Genomic DNA, 26,479 nt, shown 5'->3' on the forward strand with positions numbered 1-26,479 from the left:
CCAAGGTACGTTTTCCAGCTGGTTTCCAGAACAGCTTTAAAGTCTACTTTCCTCTGTAGTGTTTAGAGTCATGAGATTTGTTTTAGAGTTGTTCAAGACTAACCCCACACTTTTTGCTGCTTCCTATAGCCTGTCCAGGAGTAGTTTTGCCCCATTCAATTATATCAGTGATAAGGGCACCATCATCTGAGAATTTGACATATGCGATATTTTCAGCACAAATCCATCTACACCCTGTGCAGGCTTAAGAGTGAACCCAGAGTCTGAGTCATCATCTATAGCCACTGTCATGATATAGTCAATCACGATGATGAACAAGTATGAGGTGTCTCTTTGCAGTACTCCCGAATCCTGATCCTACCAGGACCTCGAAGACCCCTGTAATACCATCTGCAGTTGTGATTACTTAAGCCACTGTGTTTGTGTAGATCAATCGCACTATGTATTCTGGTATACCATTTGCTTTAAGTATCTTAATAAGCAAACCTTTATGTACACTGTCAAAGGCTTTATTAAAATCTATAAACATCATAGTGGCCTTCACACTCTTTAGACCCTATATAATTCTTCACAGAACAAGAATGTGCGAAGTTGTAGAGCAACCAGGTCTGAAGCCATTCTGGTTGTCTCTTAGTTTTTCTTCAAGTCTTTGCTTCATCCTGCTCAGCATTTTGATTAGAGTTTTACTTTTTGTTTCTGATTTCTAGAAAATCATAAGACGTGGCACTTGGTAGCACTCTGTTTGCAATAACTACCTACTAATGATATCCATTACCCATGACATGTATAGTTTCTTTTAGGGGTTATAGAGGTGTCAGGATTTTAGCATCCACAGCAATATAGGTGATCTGGAACTCAATCTTATCAATACTCCTACATGATTTTATGGAGTGATTGTTGCAGTGAATGAATTTAATATATATTTGTGTTAAATTCCTATTTTGGACTCTTAAACTCTTTAATTTTATATGTTATTGGATTGAACCAAGTAACATGTTACTCTAGCGAGATCTCCATCCAAAAAGATTAGTCTGCGGGAGCTGTTTTATTACTTTACTTATACATCTTCGGAGGGTAGGTAACATTTCTACTACATTTAAGCTCTTCCTATAGACCTGCCTCTTGATCTCTTCCTATTTTTGGGTTGTCATTAGAATTGTCATTCAAGTATTATAACCTGATCTTGCCCTCCAGGGTCCCATCATAAGCACATTCAACTTAATCTTATTCTTATTTCATTTCATTATTTCATTTCATTTACCTAGATGTTACCTGTAAATCGCAGAACTGGTTGGACAATGGACATCAAGACTACTGTCACAGCCTGGTGACCTAGAGCTAAATGAGCTACTGTTTCCTGTGTAGACCTCCCAGATGCTGGACAGGCTAGGATGTTCCTCGCCTTGTGAGTAACTTCAAGATCAGGTGTTATGGATTTAATGAAATAAGGCCAGAGGGGGGCGGGGGGGGGGGGGGAAGGATCAAAATTTTCGACCTAAATTTTATTCTCTAAACAAATTCACATTCATTATTCAATTGGTGTCTTAATTATGGATATACTGGACCTGATAATGTGATGTAAGATGACGTGATAATACAGAATAACATGAAAGCCTTCATTCAATTAACCTCATTTTCACGATAGGAGCATATAAACTTCCAAAATTAGGGGATGGGCAGGTCAAATCATAGTCCTAACTTCAGGATATATATAGGCATTCAATAACTATGATATATTGACTTGAAATTGAATATTATCACAGGGAAAATATAATGACAATTCTTGTTGACACTGAGCACTAAACTAATGACAGCTAAGTAAAGATTCAGTTCAAGCCATCTAAAGCGACTCATGAATATTGAATATGTACATTAGAACTTATTTTTATGAAGTTTGGGTTTTATGATAAAGTTATTATATGCTACTTATATGAATGCTTTTTCAAAGAGATGCGTATTTATTCTCTTTTTAAACAAGACGATATCGGTTAATGTTCTCAATTGCTAAGGAAGCTGATTCCAAACAAAGGGTCCACAGTAACTAAAGCTTCTCTCAGTTTTACTATAATTTGAAACAGTAGGAACATTTAGGAGGAAATAGTCTTGTTCAGTCCGTAGTACACGTACAGGTTGACTCTTAATGTTGATGCATTTGGTGATATAATTTGGAGCTACGTTGTTGACACATTTGAACACGGTTAGAGCAATCTTATACTCTATTTGTTGTCTTATTGGAAGAAAATGGGCTTTTTTCAGGAATGGAGTGACACTGTGAGCACAATGTTATGTTATGATTACCCTTGTCAGTTTTAGTTTACAATGATATTTCAATTCCTTGTTTCTGTTGTAAAAGAAAGCACACAAATGACCTTACTTGAATATTCCAGCTGACACTGTTCTTAACGTATATAATAATCAGTTCTGCTAGGATACAACCAGATTAGTTTTCCTATTTTAAAAAATCATATAGTTAATCCATAGAGTTGTGTCAAATGATATTGAATCTCCGAAAAAGAGTGACAGAGGTTAAGCTCGTTAGGTTTTGGTCATTAAATGTTTAGGCAGTAATTTTTGATTAATTGTTCTAATTCTCGTTGCAGTGCCCTCGAATCATTGATAAACAACGTAAACTCAATTTACATAAACCAATATTTTCTGGTGTTACTATATCCGCCGAAATTCCCTTTCCTCAGGAACGAAAAATCTATTATACCATAAATTAAGTCAAACAATTGCCTAAAATTGTTGTAAACTAAATTTCATGGGAGGACTTATTTTAAAGGAGACTAAGATTTCAGCAGAGCATATACATGATATATGATTTAACGAATTTAAGTATCGTTAAATTTATACAAGTCGCTACTGCGTGTTATAGGTAAATGTATGTGATGCTATGTAATTGATGTATGTAATGTTGACTCGTCTTTAAATAATTTCCCAGATCGAAAATATTTTAGTCAAAAAAGCTAGCTGAATAAATTTAAAAAAATTAAATGATATGGAAAAATGGTCTTAAAAATACCTTAATTCCCAAAAATTTGGGCGACAAAAAATTTGAGCGGGCCTCTCGCCCAAATTTTTTGCAGACCAAATTAATTGCATAAATCTTTTCCGTCTGCTAAATTTTTTGCTAACCAAACTTTTGGCATTTGGCCTGTGGCCCTGAAATCTATAGAAAGATGGCTTTTTCTTCATATCCAAGTGAAATAATATTTGAAATTTTAGTTTTCTAATCTGTCATTCATGGCTTGACCAAGTAAAAAGGCTTATATTTTAAATGAATAGAAATAACTGGAATAACAAAAAATTGAAAGCAAAATGACTGGAATAATAAGGAATAATAATGAACTAAGGCAAATATCTAACTGAAATTTTAGTGGAAAATCGTTCATTTTTCGAAGAATTTGTGCCCAAATTTTCGGTCGCCCAAATGAGTTCAAATTTTCTGCCCAAATTTTTGGGGCTCAAATAAATTGTGCTCAATATAATGGCACACAAATTTTTGGGAACTAAGGTACGACTAATATTGTTGTTGACTTGAAATTAACAAAATTTGTGACTTATATTATGGTAACCATAATATTTATGGGAACCAAAGTTATTGTGAACCAAATTTTTTCAGGCATGGTGGGCTGAACATGGAGCTACCGAAAGCTGCGAATCATTTAGAAATAAACTCAAATGCAGCAGACAGACAGAAGCATTAGTTTGAGTTAAGTTGTAAAGCTTCTTTAAACTTTTTCATCACAAAGAGAAATTTGTGTTAAATAGTAGTGGTAAATTTAAAGGGCGTGTTGGTAGACCTAATACAAACTTATATCAAATATGCTTGTTGATGACCTTAAATATAGAAACTTAGAACTTAGAAATTTGAGTGATTTAAATGAAATAAGGGATATTGCTAGCTGTAGGAAGTGTTGGAAACTGTTGTACTAGGCACAGATTACGTAGTTAAGATGTTTTCTTAATGGAGTTCTATTAACTATGTATGATCCTGTTTTATAATAAGATTATTTGTATAGAGTCGTATATAATAATGTTTCTTCTTAGACTGCCAGAGAGCACAGAAGATGGCTACTAGACAGCTAAAATCGATACTTTACGAGCCACCAGGGGATGCCTTTTTTCGATGGATAAAGTAAGTGCACCGACTTTTGACGCTTAAAAAAGTAAAAAGGACTTTTCACAGAGATATTTTGGTACCATCTTATGATGGCCTCTCATATGTATCTTTCGCCTTTCGGATCAATTTATTCCGGTCAACAAAGTTTCCTACTCCAGGCCATTAAATTGCTCCGTCAAAAACGCTATTATACCGGAGTTTTATTATAGTCAGGAGTTGGACGTTTTTCTGTACGCTTAGCTTGTCAATCTATGGTGTAGTTACCGTATAATATAAATGCTGTGAACACATTTTTCACTTGCTCGTTGACGAGGGTCACGTGATGGTAGGCGAATTTGTCAAGTTTATACGACTATTGTAATTGTACAATAAAATATTTATATTTTTGTATCCTTGTATCCGTGACCTCTGACAGGACACCGGTCATCTCGCCCAATTTTCCCGGGAGAATCAGATCTCATGTCAACTAGCGCGTGATCATCCCGGCCTGGGTGGTCCACTTGTAATGTTGTCAAACGGGAACCTCGGCCTCGCACATCTGGTAGTGAAGTACTGATTACAGCTGCAGGTCCTCCAAATTCACGAAGTCCAACAAGTCCTTGTATGAGCCATCAGTGTAAATCACGGTACTTTTCTAATCATAATCGCTTAGCTTGGCATCATTCAATGGACATTTGTTGTTCAAAAGAAGAAAAGTCAAAAATGAGAGTGAACGGTGACTGCTTATTGCATAAGCTCTTAAATCTGCTAACCGTACATAGCTCACGCAGCTGTCTACAGTTGCTGGGCTCGTTCCGGGTCAGAAATTTAAAGTTTACTGCGGCGTGGGGCTACATCGTCGTTCTGCTGTCGTGTACATTTAAGAATGTGGTGTGGAAAGAGTTCTGACTTTTCCTGGAGTAAAGATATATGTCGGCCGTCTTTGTCACGGAGAAGTCTTTAAAGCTTTAAAGCTCTGAGCTTGACCTATTAAAAGACAAAAGATACATTTGCACGTCACGAGTAATGTGACCTACTGAAAAAAAATCGGGCAATTTGAAAATTTAGTCAAGTTCACACATGCACAATCAACCCCTCATTGGTGTGATCCTCTGATCCGGGAAATCGAGATGTCCTCTCACAAACAACAGTTATTAGTAACAAGCATAACACGATTTTCCAATCTATTAACGAAGTTTGAGCATTTAGGGTCAAAGCAGAGACTTGGGTCGATGTGAATCGGCTTAAAAATAACAAATTTGGGGTATCTTTATTTTACATCTTGGTCGAGACCTGTCACCAGCAATATGATTTCATGTTGCCTTATTCAGGCGGGCGAAACTCACGTTACATGCGATCTGATCATCTGACTCTCACGATCGAGATCGGTAGCTTTAACTCACCAGCTCCAACACGGTTTTTTAGACTTTTTTCGGTTTTTCGAGCTGCCCTTCTCCCCTGAGGCCACGATGAAAAACATACAATATATTATATCTTTATTCTTTATATGTTACATGCATTCCCCTGCAGTAGTGAAAAGTAAATTGTTTGTTTTATTTCAGTGTCGACAGCTCAAACTATGGTGGTATCTTATCGCTACAATGCTGCTAACTAGACTCTTGGATGAAGTTAAGTTGTTTTAGTCAGATGATCTACTTTTTGGCGTTTCCTACTGCCCTAGTTATAGTAGTTCAAGGTTTAACTGTAAATATAGTGTTAAGTAAGTTTCAATACTTCCCTGCCACCTTTTCAGACATTGCAGAGATGTGTGACCGCACAATTCTCAAACCGAAGAATCAAAAGGAGTTATTGATTTATCGGTATATAAAGTATGTATGCTTTATCAAACAAAGCCACTAGGTAAGCAAATTCAAATATTTTGACAGTTCATACTGCGGTTATACATTGCAGCCAATGCGCAGCAAACAAGAGCTTGCCACTGCTATAAGCATTCGTATTCGTAGCTTGTTTGAATCTCAAATTTATTCGAATTATCATAAGTAGCCGGAAGCCCGTCCTGCGGACGGAGTTCTTCAGCACAAAATCGATTCTCAAACATTTTAAATCTACCCTTTCTCATTTCTACTTCTTTTCCTTTCACAATTTTCATGTTTTAAAAAAACTTCTTACCCCTATCCATGTCACCTATGATTCATGCATTTCTAGCTTCTCGGACAGTGCTGTCTTTTCCCTCATTGGCAAATCCTGAAAGTTTTATGAAAAATATAGATCAGAGTTATGTTTGTTCTGCACGTCTGCATTTCAGGTATTCGTGACACAGTTTACGTGTGATGACGTGGGCATCTCTCAACACACTTTGCAGCATGAGCGACGGTGCCGTGGCGGGATATCTGGAAATGTAGCCTTGAGCTCAGTTTATTTTTCTCCGTCACCTCACCCGGGGGAGGGGGGGGGGGGAGCCAATGACTTTGGGTACTTTGGGGACAAGTGCAGAATTTCGCCAGCAATTTAACCTCAAGTCTCCAAGATTTTTAGCCCCCATTGGTACCCAAAAGTCTCCTTTAGAAGTCATTTAATAAAAGATAATATCAAAACTACATAAAACTCGCCAAAACTTTGGGTACTTATGGGGACAAATGGAAAATTTCACCAGCGATTTGACCTTCAGTCCCTATGATTTTCGTCCCCATTGGTGCTCAAAAGTCTCCATCAGTAGTCATTGCCCCCCCCCCCCCCCCTCATCCTGTGTCGGCTGTATTCAATTCTGATTGTACCACGGTTAAAAAATGCCAGTTAAATGTACCAACTCTCGTTTTATTTATTGTACCGACTCTCGCTCTTCGACCACGCTTTTCGTCTACTTGGCGTAGGGCGCGGTAATATTTCATGTAATCACGCACACACGTATCGCGCGCGATGTAGAAATAAGTGCAGCGCACATGGTCTTGTGGGTGACCCCCGTAATCCATGTGGTGGGGCAGGAGGGTCAGGCACTGTTTTTGTGGGTGACCCCCGTAATCCATGTGGTGGGGCAGGAGGGTCAAGCACTGTTTTTTCTGAAATGAACCTCCTGATCCATGTGGTGGGGCAGGAGGGTCAAGCACTGTTTCTGAAATGAACCTCCTGATCCATGCGGTGGGGCAGGAGGGTCAAGCAATGTTCTTTTCAGGTTGACCCTCCTGCGCCATTATAGACAGAAAGTCTACACTATAATATGTTTATATTGTATAATCATTGTGTAGAATATAAATGCAACTTCAATGTGGAGAGCTGGTGAAAAATTATGGCCTTTGTATCAATGATTATAATAAGCTATAAATATCTTAAACTATACGGTGCTGATTAAACATCTCTTTATACTTCATTCTCAAATTAAATTTTAAAAATTCAAAAATTCAAAAATAGACATTAAAACTTTCTCGCACATGCTTTACTCACAGGAAAAAACTTGGATAACACTTAACTATGCAATTTCGTTGAGATGTATGTGGCCAAAAAATAGTGATCTTTGGAAGACAATATTGTTGCAGTCAACATCTTTTACAGTCCAATCAAGCAGGGCATGGCTATATTGATTATTTAATAGAACACGTTTAAGCTTTCCCTACGATGTGCAAACACATCACACTCATGGTTAAGTCAGCCATTCGAAGCTTTTTAACGGGTAATACTCGTAAAATATCTGTTCCATATATATATACCGTCGACGAGTCCAACTCGGCGCGCGTCCTGGTAGGTTGTGAACCTACAATAAGCTTTGCATGGGATAATCATGTTAACAAATTTGATTGATATTGCATTGTGTCATATCAAATAAGTAGGGAGAGCTTCCTTGTCGAGCATGTGTAACCATAATGTAAGGGTATTGGAGCACGGAATTTCATTATCTTGTAGACCACTTCCTCATAATTTAATTATGAGTATAGAAAGAGTATATTTTGAGCGCGTGACGCCAGTTATTATATGTTTTAATGGTTTAAAATTCATCAAGACTGTGTGTTAATGGTCGCTCCTACTAAATCGCTCGCCCAAATTTTAAGAAAATTCTTGTGAAAAGGCCCTTTGGGCATGAAGGTGATCTTAATCGGTGTATTTTTGGACGCTGATTCCGAATCACCCCCCATGACGTAGGGTTAAAATGCTTCCCTGAAGAGTTATTGGCAAAAAACCGTTTTGGTCACGTGACAGGCTAATAAAATACAAATTCGATTGTTTAGGTCCCGGGTTAGGGTTAGGGTTGTGGTAAGGGTTATGGTTAGCTTCGGGGTTATGGTTAGGGTTAGGGTTGGGATAAGGGTTTATGTAAAACCGTTTTGTACGGCTGCAAAACCATAAAAACCAAAGTCACCTGAAATTTTTGGGCGAGCGAATTAGTCAAAGCCGTTAATGGTTAATGGTTAATTAAATACACGCATAGCAACCAGTTCTTGGTGCTTGACGATTGTTACACAGGTTTTCATCGGGTTACAATTTGCTCTAATCCATCAATATAGGCTGATTATTTAATAGTTCGACACTGAAGAAATAAATGAAAGAAGGAAAAAATATTCAAACAATAAACACATAATATAGCAATGAATATAAACATTTTACAAAAATTCGACACTGAATGGTAAAAATCTTGAATGACGATGTCAACCCTTCCAGATCGTTGCCCTGCGATTTCGATGCGAAGCAAGAATGCTAGTTTGCGTGGCGAAGCGATCGAAGCGGCGAAGTCCTCCAAGTAAAAATCGAATTCTTAGTTGAAAACAGATGTTACTATTTTTTACATTTATATTCAAGAAGCAAATAAAATTAAGTAAAACAAAATTTTAAGTAAAACAAATTTTAAATTTTGCGGCAAGCTTTCAAAAAACTGTATATCTACTATCTAGCCAATGGTTACCTGGGGACCTCAGGTTATTATGTTTATATTCATAGAGATTAGGCGGAATGACATGCTGAGCGCGGCCCAGTAAGTAAAGCTCTTACAGGCAACTGGTTTCTTTTGCCAGCCGTTTTTAGTCCAGTACTGTCTCATTTTCGATTTCAGAACATGCGCAACAAAAATTTGTTTATGCCATGCCAATTCGTTAAATTAGTTGTATTACGCTGTAACCCCCTGTCATTGCACGAAGTGGTTTGTGGCGAAAGCCACGAATGACGAAGCCGCGCACTCGTGCTTGGCAGGGCTACAACGTGAAACAAACTTCTGCTTTAGAGTTTGTATTTCATTGTCTGTTTTCAATTTTGAATTCATTAGTTTAGGCTCGGCGCCGTCATTTGTTATTATAATGTATAATTTGTAGGTTTATAACCTACCAGGACGCGCGCCGAGTTGGACTCAGATATTTTACGAGTATCAGTTCACCCGTTAATGTATAATGAGTGACTAGCGCCGCGCTGATAGAAATTTATGATTGAGATGAATTTCGAGTAGTATATAGTAAAACGCGTATTTTACATAGCATAATATAATTTTCATGAGCATATGATCTAATTTCCATAAGTTTATTATCTAAGGTCCAAGTTTAACTATGTTTATTTTGATATTTGCTCTATCCAGAGCCCGTGCGCTTGCAGTAGCGCGCGCCCGCCTCTTGACTTGCGAAGCAAGCACGCCCGCAGCGGCGCGAAAGCACATGTGATATGGTTAGGTGAATTATAATATCATAATTCATTGTAATATGGCAATGAAATTTAAATTTTGTTTTACTTTAGTGGATTGACTTACCTGGGGACCCCAGGCTATTATGTTCATAAACATATGCCGAATAAAGATTCGGCGGAATGACAGGCTGAGCGCCGCCCAGTAATGGATTGACAAAATGCACTATTGCCATTAAGACTTGCCGGGCTGCGAAGGATTAACATCGCGATTCAAGGTGCGCGCAGTTCTTTGTTATGGCATCGTAATCAGCTCATCCAGACAAAGCTTTTAATTTTAATATTTTAAACGTCGCAGCAAATCAAACTGGGCAAAGATCTTGATTTGTCGCGGAGAAGTGGAAAAATCTCACGTGCCGTAATTTTCTTTTGACCTTGATCAATCTTCATTATAAAAATGTAGGGAAAAATAAAAATATAACACTCCTTAATTTTCAATTTTAAAAAATAACTGGTATATGCTTGTATCCAGTATCACGTCGTGACCCCCATCGTCGTTTCACTATTGACTATAAAGTTTCACTGTAGAGTTTCTTCGATACAGGGGGAGCCTTACCTGGGGACCTAAGGCTATCATGTTCATAAACGAATAGAGATTAGGCAGAATGACAGGCTGAGCGCGGCCTACTAGTAACTTAAACCTATTATTTATTATACTCTAACAGACGCAAGGCTCGAAGTCAATTTCAATAAATAATCAAAATTTCTCGACATCGAGACGAACATAAATGATCAAATAATTCCATTTTGATGAACATTATTCGAATTTGCTAATTTAATTCTGAATTCTAATTCTAAACGGAGCCGGCGAACCGGGTTTCTGGGCAGTCTACTCAGCAGCCGATTTTAAGGGTCACGTGACCTATGGGTTGGTATCGGCCCAATTAGACACGTTCTAAACGCTCACGTGACCAGTTTTATCCGCATAATACGCAGTGATTCTGTGTCGGTAATATACAATGAAAGAGTAAACAGCGGTTAAATCAGAGGAGAGAAAGAGACTGGGGATTTACTTTTAGTTTTGGTAACTGGACTACATTTTGTATCACGTTGCGACCCCCACGGTTGTTTCATTATCGTCCTGACGATATTGTAGGTTTAAAACCTACCAGGACGCGCGCCGAGTTGGACTCGTCGACGGTCCTGTATATGGAACAGATATTTTATGAGTATCACCCGTTAATGACGATACTCATACAGGGGGAGCCGTGCACTTCGTGCGCGGCGGGTCATACAACGTATGACAAACTACATTCAGGTTTTACTCATTCCGAAAGAAATTAGAATTGGTGTTGAGTTTTAGTTTACGTCGCTCCCTTTCTGACATTACTACTCCTACTAAATCGCTCGCCCAAATAAAAAAGTCTTGTGGAAAGGCTTGCTACACCTTGTATACCTCTCTTGTGCACCGGCACACGAAGCGTGCGCTCCTGCAAGGCTCGAAGTCAATTTCAATAAATAATCGAAATTTCTCGAGACGAACATAAATGATTAAATAGTTCCATTTCGATGAACAGTATTCGAATTTGCTAATTTAATTCTGAATTCTAAACCGAGCCGGCGAACCGGTTTTCTGGGCAGTCTACTCAGCAGCGGATTTTAAAATTAAGGGTCACGTGACCTATGGGTTGGAATCGGCCCAATTAGACACGTTCTAAACGCTCACGTGACCAGTTTTATCCGTACTATACTATTACTAATACAGTGAAAGAGTAAACAGCGGTTAAATCAGAGGAGAAAAAGAAACTGGGGGATCTATTTTTGGTAACTGGACTACATTCAGGTTTTACTCATTCCGAAAGAAATTGGTTTTGAGTTTTAGTTAACGTCGCTCCCTTTCTTAGGCTGCAAAACCAAAGTCACGTGAAATTTTTGAGCGAGCGAATTTGTAAAAGCCGACATTACGCACAAACGAACGCACCCACGTGCTAACAATAACATACGCTCTGATCTGATTGGTTAATTTATATCACGTGACTAGAAACAAATCTCTGATTGGCTAATTGTCCATGTCATACGTTTTTTGCTTTTCCTTCCAATTTGCAAATATTCATCATTTGGATGACTCACAAATATAAATTTGAGTTAAAAGAAGTTGATTGTTGAACTGCATAAACAGAAGATCAATGTAATATAAAATTGTCTAGTGTAACTGTATATAGACATCGAGAAGGGAGACCATGTTACGATCGGTACCAATATCCCTCATCGTCTCACTACTACTGATATCAATAGGAAACGGTTTGTAAATTGTCTTTTTTAATTACACTATATTTAATTTTATGTTAAACACTGTAATTGTGTAAAAGTTACTTTTTAAACGAATGTGGACAGGAATTAGTGGTACATGGTAGCTTAATATCCTTTTTTACTCTTTAACTTTCACGTCCATGTTTTAATATTTCTAATTTTTTTTCCCAGCGGAGGGATGGAAAATTCAAGAAAAAAATGTCTGGTTTCCACATTTATGGGATGATATACCTCTTGAAGTGAAGACAACCTCTACGATAGGAAGTGGTGATCAAATATTTTTTGAAGTTTCTCACTCAGGCAACGTGCGGCAACTTAACGGCAGAACGTTTGCAAGAGTTGTAGTGCAATTAAGTGACACTCCTTACTTCTACATTCGCCATTGCCAACAGAATACTGCCTTGCAAGATCTACCCGACGCTCAAAATGACGTGAGGATTTGGACATTCATTAAGCTGGGATTCAAAGGAATTGCAATCAAGTGTAACGGAGTATTGGTGGCAGCAATGAATTTTGCCGAATCTCGTCAAAGAGATTGTTCATCCTCAAAGTGGCTGACTAGTACAGTAAGGTTCATCAAGTTTAATCCTGATTGGGATAATTCTGTGGGTATTAAAGGTGGGTTAATGTTTTATTACCAATTTATCACATCTGCATTCTGCATATCACTTTATAATATTGTAAGATATTTTGCAAAATATAAAGTTGAGCGTTTAATCAACGAAAAGCGTCACTTTCACACTTTGTTTCAGATGTGTGTTCAGAAGGGAGTTATAGGAACTACACTATGACGGAATGTGTTAGATGCAAAGGTAACAGTGTTAGCTCAATAAAAGGTGCTGGAATCTGTTCCCCCTGCCCGGATGGAACAGTCGTAAATAAGCAGAAAACACTTTGTGGTATGCACCTATCATAACTTTATTTTTGCAATCAGCAATGAATACTAATACTATTACTATAACATAATTGATAATACCTACAACCTCCATCAAGTTATATGGCATATTGTCCAATTTGGTTTTACCATTATCCAATGGCTCTTTTAACATTTGAAAGAAGGAATTTTATAATATTTGATCTTTTAACTTTAAGCAACGTATCTAATCACTATGTTTCAGATTTGTGTTCGGAAGGGAGTTACAGGAACTCCACTATGACGGAATGTGTTAGATGCAAAGGTAACACTGTTAGCTCAATAAAAGGTGCTGGAATCTGCTTCGACTGCCCGAATGGAACAGTCGTAAACAAGCAGAACACACTTTGTATTAACAGTGGTATGTCTAGATCAAATAGAATTCCTTACCCCCAATGTAGTATGTAGTGGTATTTTCGCATCAACTTAATTAATTTCTGGTAAATGAAGTGTTTTTGGTATACAATATGAATGACGAGAACAATATCTCAGGTTACAATATCTTCCTGCCTGTTTCATGTGGTTTAGCTGGCATATTCTTAGTGCTGATACTGATAGTGATAATAGTTTCTGCACAAAAGTGCCTCTGTAGAAACGTGGAGACGGAAGCTGAATATATCAACGCTGAAACCGTTGAACTGCAAGCAAGGTTGCCTCCCTTACCAGCTCACGTCCCTCCAATACCACTGCAAGGTGCAAGCTGCAAGGAAATTGAGGAACAGAGAGAAGCAACTTACAATGACTCAGAACTAAACTGAGATATAATGTTTAGTTATCTTTCGTAAGAGTTTGGGGGAAAAGTTTAGACTGTTCTAGGCTAGCTTATTGACTGTTCACTTTATAATTATTAAGCGCCAATTTGGGAAACAAAATGTTTGCAGTAAATCGGCGTTTAACTTAATTGCTAGGAATTATGAATTAATTTGATCTGTGTTTCGGTTTTTCAAAAATAAATAAATAATAAGTTATAGATATTACATATTTTTTTGGCCATTTTTATATTGAATTTTACGCTTTACATTATGATTAACTGGGAATAAACATGCATTTTGGAGTTTATATTATCACTTTGTCACCTGCTTTGAAATTGGCAATTTTTATTTTTAATAATATCGGTTATAAATGTTTCATTTCTATTCATATAAATATTGGTTATTGACGAAAATACAGTCAGCTAAAATTATCAGTATATATGGCACCTTTCATGAATATGTAATTGTATTAATTAAAGTGGTAATTTTGATCCCAACACGATTCAGGAGTTTTACTCGGAATACTGCCCTCTCCCCTCCCTCCCCCTCTCTCTCTCTATCTCTCTCTCTCTCTCTCTCTCTCTCTCTCTCTCTCTCTCTCTCTCTCTCTCTCTCTCTCTCTCTCTCTCTCTCTCTCTCTCTCTCTCTCTCTCTCTCTCTCTCTCTCTCTCTCTCTCTCTCTCTCTCTCTCTCTCTCTCTCTCTCTCTCTCTCTCTCTCTCTCTCTCTCTCTCTCTCTCTCTCTCTCTCTCTCTCTCTATCTCTCTCAAGATGAGCAGGTGTTAGCTCTGGTTCAGATGTTACCGTTACCTTCATGTCATGTCTCTCTCTCACACACTCGCCCTGTTGTTCCCCGTTATTATAATATATTTGTCCTTGATGTAAAAACACCAGAACCAAAGTATTAAAGCTCTTAAGCTATCATCGAGTATGATACGACGCGCAACTGGACTAAAAGTGACACTCGCACGAGCGACAAGTAGCTGGTTATCGCTCTAGTTCTATACCGAGGAATAAAGTCATATCGCTCGTGCGCGGCACCGAATACCATGAGCCTTACTGAGTTGTCGCCAGACTTCACTAGGGGAGGGATTTCTTGTAACTAGAAATGCAAAGTGATTGTTCCAATATATCTCTATCTGTCCATAAACCAGAATTTAATATGGCTTCATTCAACATTTTAATACCAATACAAATTTTCATTCAGGAAGAAATTTTACCATGTCGCCTAGTTCGATATCAAGATCCAAGATCAAGTCATCAAACATCACAACTTATGTATCCCATTAGTATAATTAACAATGGCTGTAGTGCTCTAGCAATTATATAACTGTATATTTAATAGATCACAAAGACTAAAGTACTTTCTGTTCATTGGTTAGAATAACCGTAATGAATCAAACATGACTTCCATAATGCCAGAAATGTAAGATTTGTCACGTTCAATAGATGTAAAATATCAAGCCTGATTAAATTTGTAGTTATACTTATAACGAAATGGAAAAGAAAACGGCTTTACTCTACGATAAAACACGTGTTATAATGCTAAACGAAAATACAAATATCGCATTTGTGAATAATAATTTATTAATAAAAATATTAAATAAGTAAATGTATAAATCACGCTCCGCTAACATCTAAAACTCAAATAAAAACTGTTCGTCTGTCCCACCGCGGTCCCCCGCCGCGCACGGAGCAAGAAACGATCTACCGCACCATGAGAATGATTTGATCTATTTTGAACTTGTTTTAGGAAACAGTCATTATATAACTCTAGACTCCTACTGACATCACTTAGTTCGAGGAAAGAGTTCGGAGTACCGCTTGTCGAAGTAACATGACATGGTCAACCCTGCCTGGCCAACCTCACTTTCGTCCTCGTTGAATTTGTGACAGTTGTTGAAGATAAGTCTGATGTCTTTGTACAAATCCTCGTTTGTAACGTATTTGCTGGATTCCAACTTTTTACTGCACGTCTCGAAATCCATGGGGTGTTTGATGTACTTGTAGTACTCGGGAAATTGTTGTTTGTCCACCGGAGAAAGGAAGGGCCAGGCGCAGTGGTGAGTCTTTAACTCATCTGAAACACGTATTAGCAGATCAGAATTATTATCAAATTGTTCACAAAATTCATCTAGAAAACTGCAACCGAAATTAATAATAAGATACATTAAATAAGTCAACTAATTGAAGATGAAGATATACCATGTTACAACATACCTAATAAAGCAATACAAAGATCGTGGTTGAAACAACTAGGTCGGCGCTGCCTCGAATCCTCAGTCTTCTTAGCCCTGCCTCTTCCTTTACCGTTTTTTGAGTTCGTCAGTGAATTACTCTGTGAGTCAGATCCCCGTTTAGAATTAGAGGATTTAGCGCAGGTGGAGCATTGCCAGTCTCCTCTGGGTGGTTTGTAGAGAGGAGGGTTGAGGCAGGTTAGGTGGTAATTCCTCAGACACTTGGAGCAACCTAGCTGCTTACCACCCTGCCAGTAATATTAGGGTTACACAGGACATAATTACATTTGTTTTAAAGAGACGTCAGTAAAAGTAAGATCTGATAAATAACTGATAAGAGTAGTGACGGGAAAGAAGCTGAGAGAGCTGGAAATAAACAATAAAGTAAGCGTGACTGTACCTTGGTTGAGCAGACGGTGCACATGTCCTCTGGGGTATTGTTGGCAACACACCTCAAACAGAACCAGTCATCCTCGGGTATCTTCTCGAGGGGCGGGGTGCAGCAGTAGGTGTGGAACCCTCTGTCACAACTGTCACACAGCAGTAACAGGTGGTCAGCTCCTCCTTTACAACACACCTGGTAATAAAGGCTTTTATTTCCCGGATTATATCACCACTTTTATATTACTTAAGATAATTGAACAAAGGGAAGGAGCACAAAAAGTACATATTATTCTAGTTGACTAACCTGGCAGTACACTTTCATGATGCTCTTATCCCAGGCTATACAAGCTTGTAACTGTTCCACGCAGATGCTAAGTTGGGATGGGTTCTCGGCTACCTCCACCGCCGCTCTCCAAGCTCTCAGACCAGGGGGGATACGGGTCGGGTGCTCTCTCGCCTCCTGTGGTTCCTAAAGTGAGTTACTGGCTTAGCCAGCTTCAGCCTTAATCAAGCGTACAACAAATACCAACATTAGGTTGTAATAAAGAAAAAGCTTAGAGATAAAATTATGAGGACGTTAGAAAAGTTATCTAATAAAATTATGAGGACGTTAGAAAAGTTTGATCGATCAGGCGATTGTAAAGTAATCAGAAAATGACCTCTTCGTCGGTGTTGGGAGCTAGACCAGGGTGATGGGACTTCAGAGGTGGTTTCATGTACCGGGCCTCTATAGAGGCCTCTAACTCTAACAGTAAGGTTTTACAGGCTAACAGAACAGCCCTGTTTGTATCGAAACTAGCAGCGACGTCCTTGTCCGCATCTGGACTCAGAGAGTTGAAGTGGAGCTTACAGTCCTTTGTTTGCAGACTCCCTCGCAGCACTTTCTCTTTGAACGCCTCTAGGTTCCGGAACACTTGACGTGCTACCTCAAGTTGGCCCTTAGGGTCTGGAGCATCGTCTCCCTCCTGGAAGGGTAGCACGTGACTTGCTTCTTCTTCTCCCTCTTTAGTCCGGTCTATCTTGTCCGTGTACGGACAGCCTGGTACTTTGGGTTCTGAAGGGGACAAATATGTTACACAAATATGTTACACAAATATGTTACACAAATATGTTACACAAATATGTTACACAAATATGTTACACAAATATGTTACACAAATATGTTACACAAATATGTTACACAAATATGTTACACAAATATGTTACACAAATATGTTACACAAATATGTTACACAAATATGTTACACAAATATGTTACACTAACATCTGGAAACCAAACATGAAGTGTTTGTTTCACAGTAAATGTGGAGGGAATGCAAATTAGTAACACTTCAGTGACTTCAGTTTAGAAATGCTGCGTATTTAACTGCCTGTTTTTAACTAAATGCGTGACGGTATTATAAGAGAAGAACAGGAAAAACTGCAGGAGAAATCACACAGCCTACGTAAGGAAACGTTTTGGCAGTGAACATGGAGAAAAACAACAATGTAAGAATCGTGATCACAATGATCACTCTTCAACATGTTCGTCGGTATTCTGTTTAGTGGAAGAAATTAAAATGTTGATAACTTGTGTTGCCTTGCTATTTGCAGGTATTACTTAATATCTTAAATAATGGTTTCTTTTGGATCATTTGGTATCGGGGTGACGTTAATGAAACTGATATAACCATTATAAACGATTGCTTGAGTATATTGGGTTAGTGACATTGCACACAGCTATTATCATGTGTAATTTTAGGTTGTCTTGGAGAGTACACGATAATGCTGACAGATAATCCTGGGTTGTTGTTTATCCAAGATTTAATATCCTATGCTGATAAACATTATGTGTGCGGTGATAATTTCTCTGACAAGAAAGCTGACTTAGCATGTAAGAGTGCTGACTACAGGGGGGCTATATCCTGGTCAAACTCTTCTTTCACTACTTCTAGTGGAGATTTGATAGTCGGGACATGTGAAGAAGACGCAGAAACTTTACTGGATTGCAGCATAAGCGGAGCAAGGCCATGTCTTAAAAATGCAAATTTTTTATATAATTTAGCAGTACTACATTGTCAGGGTAAGACTATTTAGCTAAACCAGGTAACCAGGTAACCAGGTATCCAGGTTACCTGGTTACCTGGTTAAGTACTACATTGTCAGGGTAAGAATATTCAGCTTAACTATGTAATGTAAGTTTTTGTCACTTGACAGTGATTTGATCGGTGAATGTTGCAAGCTTATTAGCCAATTATTGTCACGTGTCAAAACAATATAGCAAACAAATCACAACTACCCACGTTAAGACATAGTTAAATCTTGTAAACACTTGGTTTCACTCCCTTATCAGCATGGGTTGAAGTTTTAGTTATAATCATGAAATGAAAATGCAATGAAATGAGGTATTTCTATCCCGCTCATATGATTAACCAACAACACAAGGAAGGTGGTTAACCATGTCGGAGCGGCATAACATCTATTACAAAGAAATATAATATACAACATGATATTTTCATTCTAATAACATTTCCTCAGATAACACGGATTTTTTCCTCTGGGATGGGACGTATGATGGGGATTATAACTACAGGAAGAGTAATAGCTGGGGTTTGCTAATGGCAAGACAGGATTTAACCAAAACGTTTGGGCCCGTTTGCCAGAAAGCTTTAAAAGATGAACAGCCCATCTCTATTTCTACTAAAACAGGGAACTATATCTGCAAGCAACTAGGCTATGATATACTACGAGAAGTGAGACTGGTAGAAGATAATCCGTGGTATTGGTTTGCTGCACATTACCCGTCATTACTGTACGATATTAACTGTGAGGACAAGGAATGTAGCTTTAATACGCAAACGTACGGTTGCCAGGGTGATCAGCACGGTTGCCAGGGTGATCAGGAAACGCCGAGTTGCCAAGGTGATCAGCAGAACTACGTTACTATATCTTGTGACTGTACTTATGGTAGGTTTGATACGGGGAGCGGATGTAACGAATGCCCTCTTGATGGAGCGTTTGATAAACAGACTGGTCTCTGTAAGTATAATCTTAACGAGTTATAATAAGTGATTTCACAGTATGTTTAGATGGACGCACCATCTTCGCCAGTGGTTTTCATGACACAGTAAGATGAACTTTTACAAATCCAACAGGTAGAATGCTGCGAATGGTGGATAGTGAGACAGCAGAAATATCCAATCCTGGGATGTTGTATATGACCATCGCCAACATAGCGTCCATGAGTTCCGTCGAGGTACAGAATTCACGAAAATTTTGTAATGAACAGAAAGGATGTAAACTTTGATAAGCTAATAATTGTTGACGACAAAACACAGTGTTTTCTAATGAAGAAAATCGCTTCGATTTTAACTTATAACGAACGCTTACCAAATGGGAACAATTCTGTTTTAGCCAAACCATCCTAGAGCAGCTACAGATAAAATTGTATTGTTTTTTTGTATTGTTTTACCGTTATCAAAATAAAATAAGAGTAAAACCATTAGGATGGTATTCTATTGATTTGATCATTAGAGTCAATTTCCTTTGATAACATTGTTATTTCATCAATGCTTTTCATTTCAGCAATATAAAGTTTGTGATGACAACTTCAGCGACCAAATAGCAGACATGATTTGCAGAACACTAAATATGGATGGAGCGATATTTTGGGAAACTAGGGATGCTTGGTCATATCTTCTGAACGATATTTATTTTGCAAGCTGCCCAAACGATCCCCAATCGTTTGGAGAATGTAACCTTCAAGTGGGGGTTTGTTCAAAAAAGGACAAACAAGTTTTCCTACATTGCAGAGGTAAGAAAAGTTTCATTTTCATACTAAAGAGAACAAATTATGTTGGCCATGTTTTGCAAACAATTGTCTTTTTAGAACATACTCCATTAGCAACAGGAATAAAAAATGATAATAGCAATTGGTTATAGATAAATTTAGCGTCTGCAAGTCGATTTATAAATATAAAAAGCCGTCAGGTGTCAAAATAATCAGGATGGCTTGCCGAAGGTCAATTATATTCAAAACATAAATGTATAATTTAGTTACTCTTTCCACGACAATAAATATCCTCAGACAAGCTGAGCTTCACACTATGGAACACTCAAAGTGGGGAACCTTCAGAGGGAATACTATTGGTTGATTCTGTTGATCAGTCACAGTATATCAAGGGTACAGTATGCAGAAAAGAATCTGATAACCTATACGTCTACCAAGAAGAAAATGGTTCTAGTAGTAGCAGAGCATCTCAACAACCAGACACTGGGAAATACATTTGCCTTCAGCTAGGATTCGACGATAAAGATATTTATGACACCATATCTAAGGCTGACTATAAGTGGACATCGCTCATGGACGACGATTTTCCATACATGGCTCGATATAGAAAACTTGAGTGTGGGTATACATGCTCATACAGCAATGAAACTGTTAGCTGCGAAAGGGAAGACTTCATGTTCCTTTCTTGTAAATGTAACAATGGTAGTCACGTGACTAAATCAGGCTGTAAGCGCTGCCTTGAGAACAGCCAGTTTGATTACAGAGCAGAAGACTGTGTATGTGTCCCCGGAATGTACAAGACAGTCAAGGGAACATGTGAGAGCTGTGGTGAGGGTTACTATAGCTACGGTTCTAACATGGAATGCAAGCCGTGCTCAGTCAACCAATCAACCTCCACAGACCAAACATTCTGCACGTGCAGCCCCGGAATGTTCTGGAATTTTACCAGGAGCACGTGTGAAACGTGTCCAGAGGACTTCTACAGCACTCAATCTGATGCTATATCCTGTAGACCCTGTCTAGGAAACACTACTGCTCCCCCTAACTCAACAACGTGTTTCTGCCAAGCCGGGTATGTGCAGAATGTATCAGGATCCTGTGATATGTGCCCTGAAAACCACTTTAGTAAAGTGGGTAATATGGAATGTAGCACGTGTCCGGAGGGACAGACCGCTCCTCCAGGTTCTGATGTTTGTTACAAATGTACAGACGGACAGACATTGTTCAACAAGACATGTATAAAGTGTGATGGCACAGAGAACTGCTCACTGCAGTCCCAACTAAACACAGTGATGATAGCTGGAGGTATTGGAACTCTACTTGTTTTAGGTACTATATGTTACTGTAAGAGAGATAACATTAGGAGGCTTGATATTAGAGGGAGCATGAGGAGAAGACGAGATGTGCACCCGATGGATACCAGGGTTAACTGGAACAATGATGTTGCGGAGATGTATGTACACGCTGACTATGTTGTTCCGATTAATGAGAATATATATGAAATTCAGGGGTCGCGGGATGGTGTTGCCCCGTCCTTCATCGTTTGAGTGCATGAATATTACGAAGGATATTCATTGATAATAAGTTTAAACTGTTTATATATTATTTTCTTGTTCAGTTGTTATAAAAATGTTAGTTTGTAGACGGCCATTAGAGTGCGTTACCCATAAGCGGGGCACGCAAGTGGAGGGCTGCCTTATTAATCTGTGCATCTTAAGTTGAACGAGATCCACAGAGATCTAATTCAGGCAAGATGCATTTCTTGATATCTTGAACAAATGGAGAAAAAATATAAGTAAATTCCTTTTAGAATATTTTCTTGTGTTTCAGATGAGTTACAGTTTTATTTCAATTTAAATCTACAAATTCCATGTTTCAATTCACCTTGATCATTAGGCATCGTCTTGAGCAATTCTTTAGAATCGTTTAGGTTTTTGTGAAACTGCTTCTGTAGGTTCCTCTCCCTGATACCCCGAGAATTGAGGTTCAGCAGGATCTGTCTGATGGTCGCCTGGGATGTCACCCTCCACCAACCCTTCTGACACGACTCTGGTATGTCGTTCAATCGTAGAACATCGTCCGATGTTTCCATTGATTCTTCCTCGGTTGACTGGGGGGTCGGGGCGTTTTCTTCTTTGGATTCGACTCCAAAGGAGTTGCCTGCGGGACTGAAACGTACGAGGTTGTGAGCTTTGAGAAAACCAGAGAGGTGTTCTAGTACATTATTGTATACGCCGTTTACACAGTGAATACTAGGAGCAGAATTAAAGAACTAAATTATTGGTGATCAGACATTGAGTTATTGTATAATCACCTGGCTGACTGTGGGGGCCTGGGACTTTCGGACATGTCTTCACATTTAGTGTCACTAGCTTTAGGACTAGAAACTGAGATGGGGCTTGATCTGGCGGGGGGCGCAGGACTTGCTTCGGCAGCTGGACTAGCTCTGACGGCGGCGGGACTAGCGGCGGCGGCGGGACTGGCGGCTACGGCTACTGGACTGGATACTGTTACAGGACTGGCTCTAGCGCTGGAGTTGAGAGCAGGGCTAGCCCGAGCAGGGGAGTGGTGGGAAACAGCTGGGCTAGCTCGTTCTAAAGGATTCTCAATAGGTAGGGATAGGTTGGTGGAGGCGGGGGAGTTAGTGACGGGGTTAATGGCGGGGCTCTGTCTTGCTGTAGTCTCCTCCTCCTGCTTCACTCCTGAAGTAGAGGGGACGTTCTGTTGCTGTTGTTGTTGCTGTTGTTGGCCTGCCATCTCTTCTAATCCTGAAAATTTGCATTCGTTAGCTTACAATCGCGTGTGCCATCTCAACAAGTCAACCAAACATTTTAAAGATTACAATTAAATTCCAGCTGTAAGTTGTTTGAGACCAGTAAGAAACTTACTAGCTAGCTGAGCTACGAGCTGTAGTTTCTGAAGAGCTCCAATATCCTTCTTCTCGATGGCATTCTGCTGAGAAGCCGCCAGGAGCTGCAACAATATCTGCTGTTGTCCAGCTTCAGTCTGCTGAGATGCTAACAGCTGCAGGATAGCCTGCTGTTCCTTAGGCTCCGCCTGCGAGAGGATGGCTTGCAGTATAGCCTGTTGCTGCACCAAGTTCTGTTGTGTCAGCAGACTTTGTAACAGCACCTGCTGCTGCTTAGGGTCGTTCTGCTGAGCTAGCAGAGCGTGGAGGAGCAGTTCCTGCTGCTTCGCTTCCACAGTCTTGTTGTCTCCGTTGTTTAGTATCTGTTGAGCGTACAAGGCTGCCACTACTGGGTGCACACCTGCCTGTCGCAGTGCGAGCTCTTGCTGAAATTAGGCAGTTTGATAGTTCTGTGCTGGGGAGAGCCTAGCAGGTAGCAAACGTCACAACACGGATAATTACAATCCGGATACCATGAAGCAAGGTTTATTACTATCGTTTAATTTCTCAGGAAATAGTTGCTGAGAAGAAAAACGGTATTTATATGAATGAATAAAGAGTTAACTGAAAGTGGTCAGAATTCTGGGAATAAAAGAAAATGAAAGATGGCAGATTTACTTTCTCTTTCTCTTTCTCTTACCTGTTGAGCGATCATAAGCTGAGCAGCCTGTTGTTGTAACAGTAACTGAAGTGCCATCTGTTGTTCTTGTGAAACTTGCTGAGATCCAATCAGCTGCTGAAGCTGTGCTACCTGCGCTAACTGCTGGTTCGCGTTCCCACCTAATGGAGTAATCAATTAATTATGCGATTAATTAATTATGTGATTACAGCATCATTACCTTATATGGTATGATAGGGTAATCTTGTATCGATTCGCTGACCAAATATGGGATTATTAACGTACCTTACTTATGAATGGCAATGTGGTATTGACGAGTGATGACTCATGACAATTGACATCATTGACTTACAGATGTATAAAACAGATGTATAATGTGTTGTACACTTAACACGTGACACAGAGGGTAATGAACAGGATAGAATAATATTAATGGTATATTTCTGCTGTGACTCAAGACAAAGTGCGAGGTGAATAATATCATTTGCAGTGTGTACTTCGGGGAGAAAGTTACCAAACAAAAATAACGCTGATACTCATGATCACGGCAAGATGATGAATTTGAAATATGCAAATTATGCAGATGGTAAGTTCTAAATATGAAAATTATTATGGCTAGTTACATTCTCTGCGTGTAGGTATTGAAAAATTGGAAACTGTTCGGGCGAGTTTGTTATTGTCCGCGTTACGTTCAAGGTACAACAGTCACGAATATAATGATGAGGTTTACACTGGTCGAGCTTTGCAGCAGATAGCAGGCTTTAGTTTCTGTTTAAACGATGGGGAAAATATTTTGTTTCTCTTAGATTCACAGAAGCACATTCTAAGAAATTATATTAGGGTTAAAATGTGACACACATTTGCAACATACCGGTGAGCTGTTGTAGTAACTGAGGGTTGGAGTAAATCATGAGGAGTTCAGGGGTGATCTGTCCTCCAAACATCTGAGATAGTTGAGACAGCTGGGAGTTACCCTGCAGGGCAACCTGAATCTGGGACATGATCCTCTCCCGTTCCGCTGCCTCCAGGTGAGCCTTCAAGTCGGAGAGTTTAGTCGTGGCGGTGGCACAGGGTTGCCGGGGTAACAGGTTGAACCAGGGTCGGGGTTTAGGTTGCTGGGCGGTGGCAGCGGCCGTTGAGCCACCATTCATCTGACCCTTCAGCAGCATCTTTTGTAGCTCCTCAGCTGCGTTAGCTTGTAGCAGCTTCTCGAGATTCTGCTGTGCTTGCTGGGAGAGATTTATTGTTAGCTTACAAAGTTAATCATAACATAAACTGAACTTAGCAAAACTCGCATTATCATATCTGATTCTACTAATACGAGCATATTTCTTAAAAACAGCACCTCCAGGCCCCAGTACGGGCCCAGTACGCACCTGATGCTGGATGAGCTGCTCAATCCTGGTATTATCAACAGTGCTCCTGGCTTTAGGGGGCCTGCCCCGCTTAGCCACAGTGTTGATGATGTGGTTATTGGAGCTTGCAGCAACTGCTACAGGGATTTTAGCTGATGAGGAAGAGGGGCTCATTCCTCCAAGAAGGTCCAGACCTTGCTGCTGGCGCTGCTCCGCGTAGTTTAGGAGTTTTATCTCTTCAGAACTGGGTGCGTTGTAGCTTATCTTATCCATTTCTAGTTCTACGAGAGGAGGGTCATGTCAGTTGGAGACATTAGCGGGGATACAACAATCCAACTAAAATCAGAATTACAAACAAGGCTAGATAATTCTCAAGAAATAACAGATATAAAAACATGAAAAATTCAAATACTTACCAATAAATCTGCGTTTTCTGTTGAGTCCCTCAACGTAAACACCTCCAGCATGGCCCAACAGCCAGTACTGCCTCCGGTACCTGTCCTGTCCCAGCGGCATGGTCCTCAGAGCACTGCCACACTTCACTATCTCGCTACTCATCAGGGTGTGCTTCTTTGTTAGTTTCTGGTAGTACTTATCCAGCTCTTCAGTAGACATGTTCTCGGTGGGTAGGTAGTTTATTGGAGTGTTCTGGAGAGAGGGGAGAGAAGGGTTAGACTACTCAGGGAGCATGTGATAACAGCTGGACAAGGAACTAACAAATGGTACGGATAACAACTGAGGTTGAAAGAGAGCCACAAAATCTTAGAAAGGTCTCAGGTCAATTATTGTAAGAAATGAAGCAATATGCTATTTAGGAACACAGGAAATTATGTAATATAGAAACTGGGAAATGACTCAATAACAGGAGTTGTAATGTGGCTACTCTTACCATATCAACTGTCTCCTCTACCGGTACCTCAACCTCGTTCTCCTCCTCGTCAGACTCCTTCTTCTTAGGATCAGTTGGAGGGGTGCTCTCTTTAGGTTGGGGTGTGGTGGTGGACGTGCTCCTGTTGTCTAGATCATTATCTGGTCGGGCTTCTAGCAGTCTTATCCTGGGGAGTGAGACCTTTGGTGAGGTTTAGTAGGTACGGTGAGGTTTGGTGAGGTTTAGTAGGTACGGTGAGGTTTGGTGAGGTTTAGTAGGTACGGTGAGGTTTGGTGAGGTATAGTAGGTACGGTGAGGTTTAGTAGGTACGGTGAGGTTTTGTGAGGTTTAGTAGGTACGGTGAGGTTTTGTGAGGTTTAGTAGGTACGGTGAGGTTTTGTGAGGTTTAGTAGGTACGGTGAGGTTTGGTGAGGTTTAGTAGGTACGGTGAGGTTTTTTGAGGTTTAAACGACATGGTGAAGTTATGTTGGGAGGTTTTGTGAGAAATCTTTCTTTACTTTATTTTACTTGGTTACACTCTCACACTAATTAAGATATTCGTTGTAAAGAGACAGAACTTTATTTCACAACAATACTAAAAATTCAAAGTATCCCTGAAATTCTGTGAGTTCGGATTCGGAATCCCTGAGATGCACAGCGAACATAGCGCAGTACTTAGAGACGAAACCCTACAGCGGATATTGTAAGTAGCG

The 26,479-nt window shown here is 39.5% G+C and overlaps 2 protein-coding genes and 1 long non-coding RNA gene across 4 annotated transcripts in view; 1 reads left to right on the plus strand and 2 right to left on the minus strand.

Moving 5' to 3' along the window:
- LOC134815976 (uncharacterized) overlaps positions 1–26,479 on the minus strand; it is a 578,562-nt gene that overhangs the window by 173,456 nt on the left and 378,627 nt on the right. The window lies entirely within an intron of this gene.
- LOC134816152 (uncharacterized) lies at positions 4,772–6,644 on the plus strand. Its single transcript, XR_010160358.1, has 2 exons — positions 4,772–5,962; positions 6,369–6,644. It is a non-coding gene; the product is annotated as an uncharacterized LOC134816152 (long non-coding RNA).
- Positions 14,991–26,479, minus strand: part of LOC134814641 (bromodomain adjacent to zinc finger domain protein 2B-like) — a 54,674-nt gene continuing 43,185 nt past the window's right edge. The window contains exons 21-33 of one of the 2 annotated variants that reach the window (XM_063822797.1): positions 25,788–25,953; positions 25,315–25,546; positions 24,920–25,179; positions 24,415–24,772; positions 23,565–23,704; positions 22,905–23,310; positions 22,331–22,784; positions 21,901–22,184; positions 16,907–17,301; positions 16,552–16,707; positions 16,264–16,440; positions 15,847–16,111; positions 14,991–15,706 (exon numbers count right to left, since the gene is read on the minus strand). In XM_063822797.1, coding sequence (XP_063678867.1) covers positions 15,417–15,706; positions 15,847–16,111; positions 16,264–16,440; positions 16,552–16,707; positions 16,907–17,301; positions 21,901–22,184; positions 22,331–22,784; positions 22,905–23,310; positions 23,565–23,704; positions 24,415–24,772; positions 24,920–25,179; positions 25,315–25,546; positions 25,788–25,953 — 3,583 coding nt within the window. In that variant the 3' untranslated portion in view covers positions 14,991–15,416. Of the gene's footprint in view, positions 15,707–15,846; positions 16,112–16,263; positions 16,441–16,551; positions 16,717–16,906; positions 17,302–21,900; positions 22,185–22,330; positions 22,785–22,904; positions 23,311–23,564; positions 23,705–24,414; positions 24,773–24,919; positions 25,180–25,314; positions 25,547–25,787; positions 25,954–26,479 lie in introns of both variants that reach the window. The other variant, XM_063822796.1, reaches the window with a different exon arrangement.

Source organism: Bolinopsis microptera, chromosome 5, assembly GCF_026151205.1.
Source record: "Bolinopsis microptera isolate Bmic1 chromosome 5, MBARI_Bmic_1.0, whole genome shotgun sequence".
NCBI classification, from domain to species: Eukaryota; Metazoa; Ctenophora; class Tentaculata; order Lobata; family Bolinopsidae; genus Bolinopsis; species Bolinopsis microptera.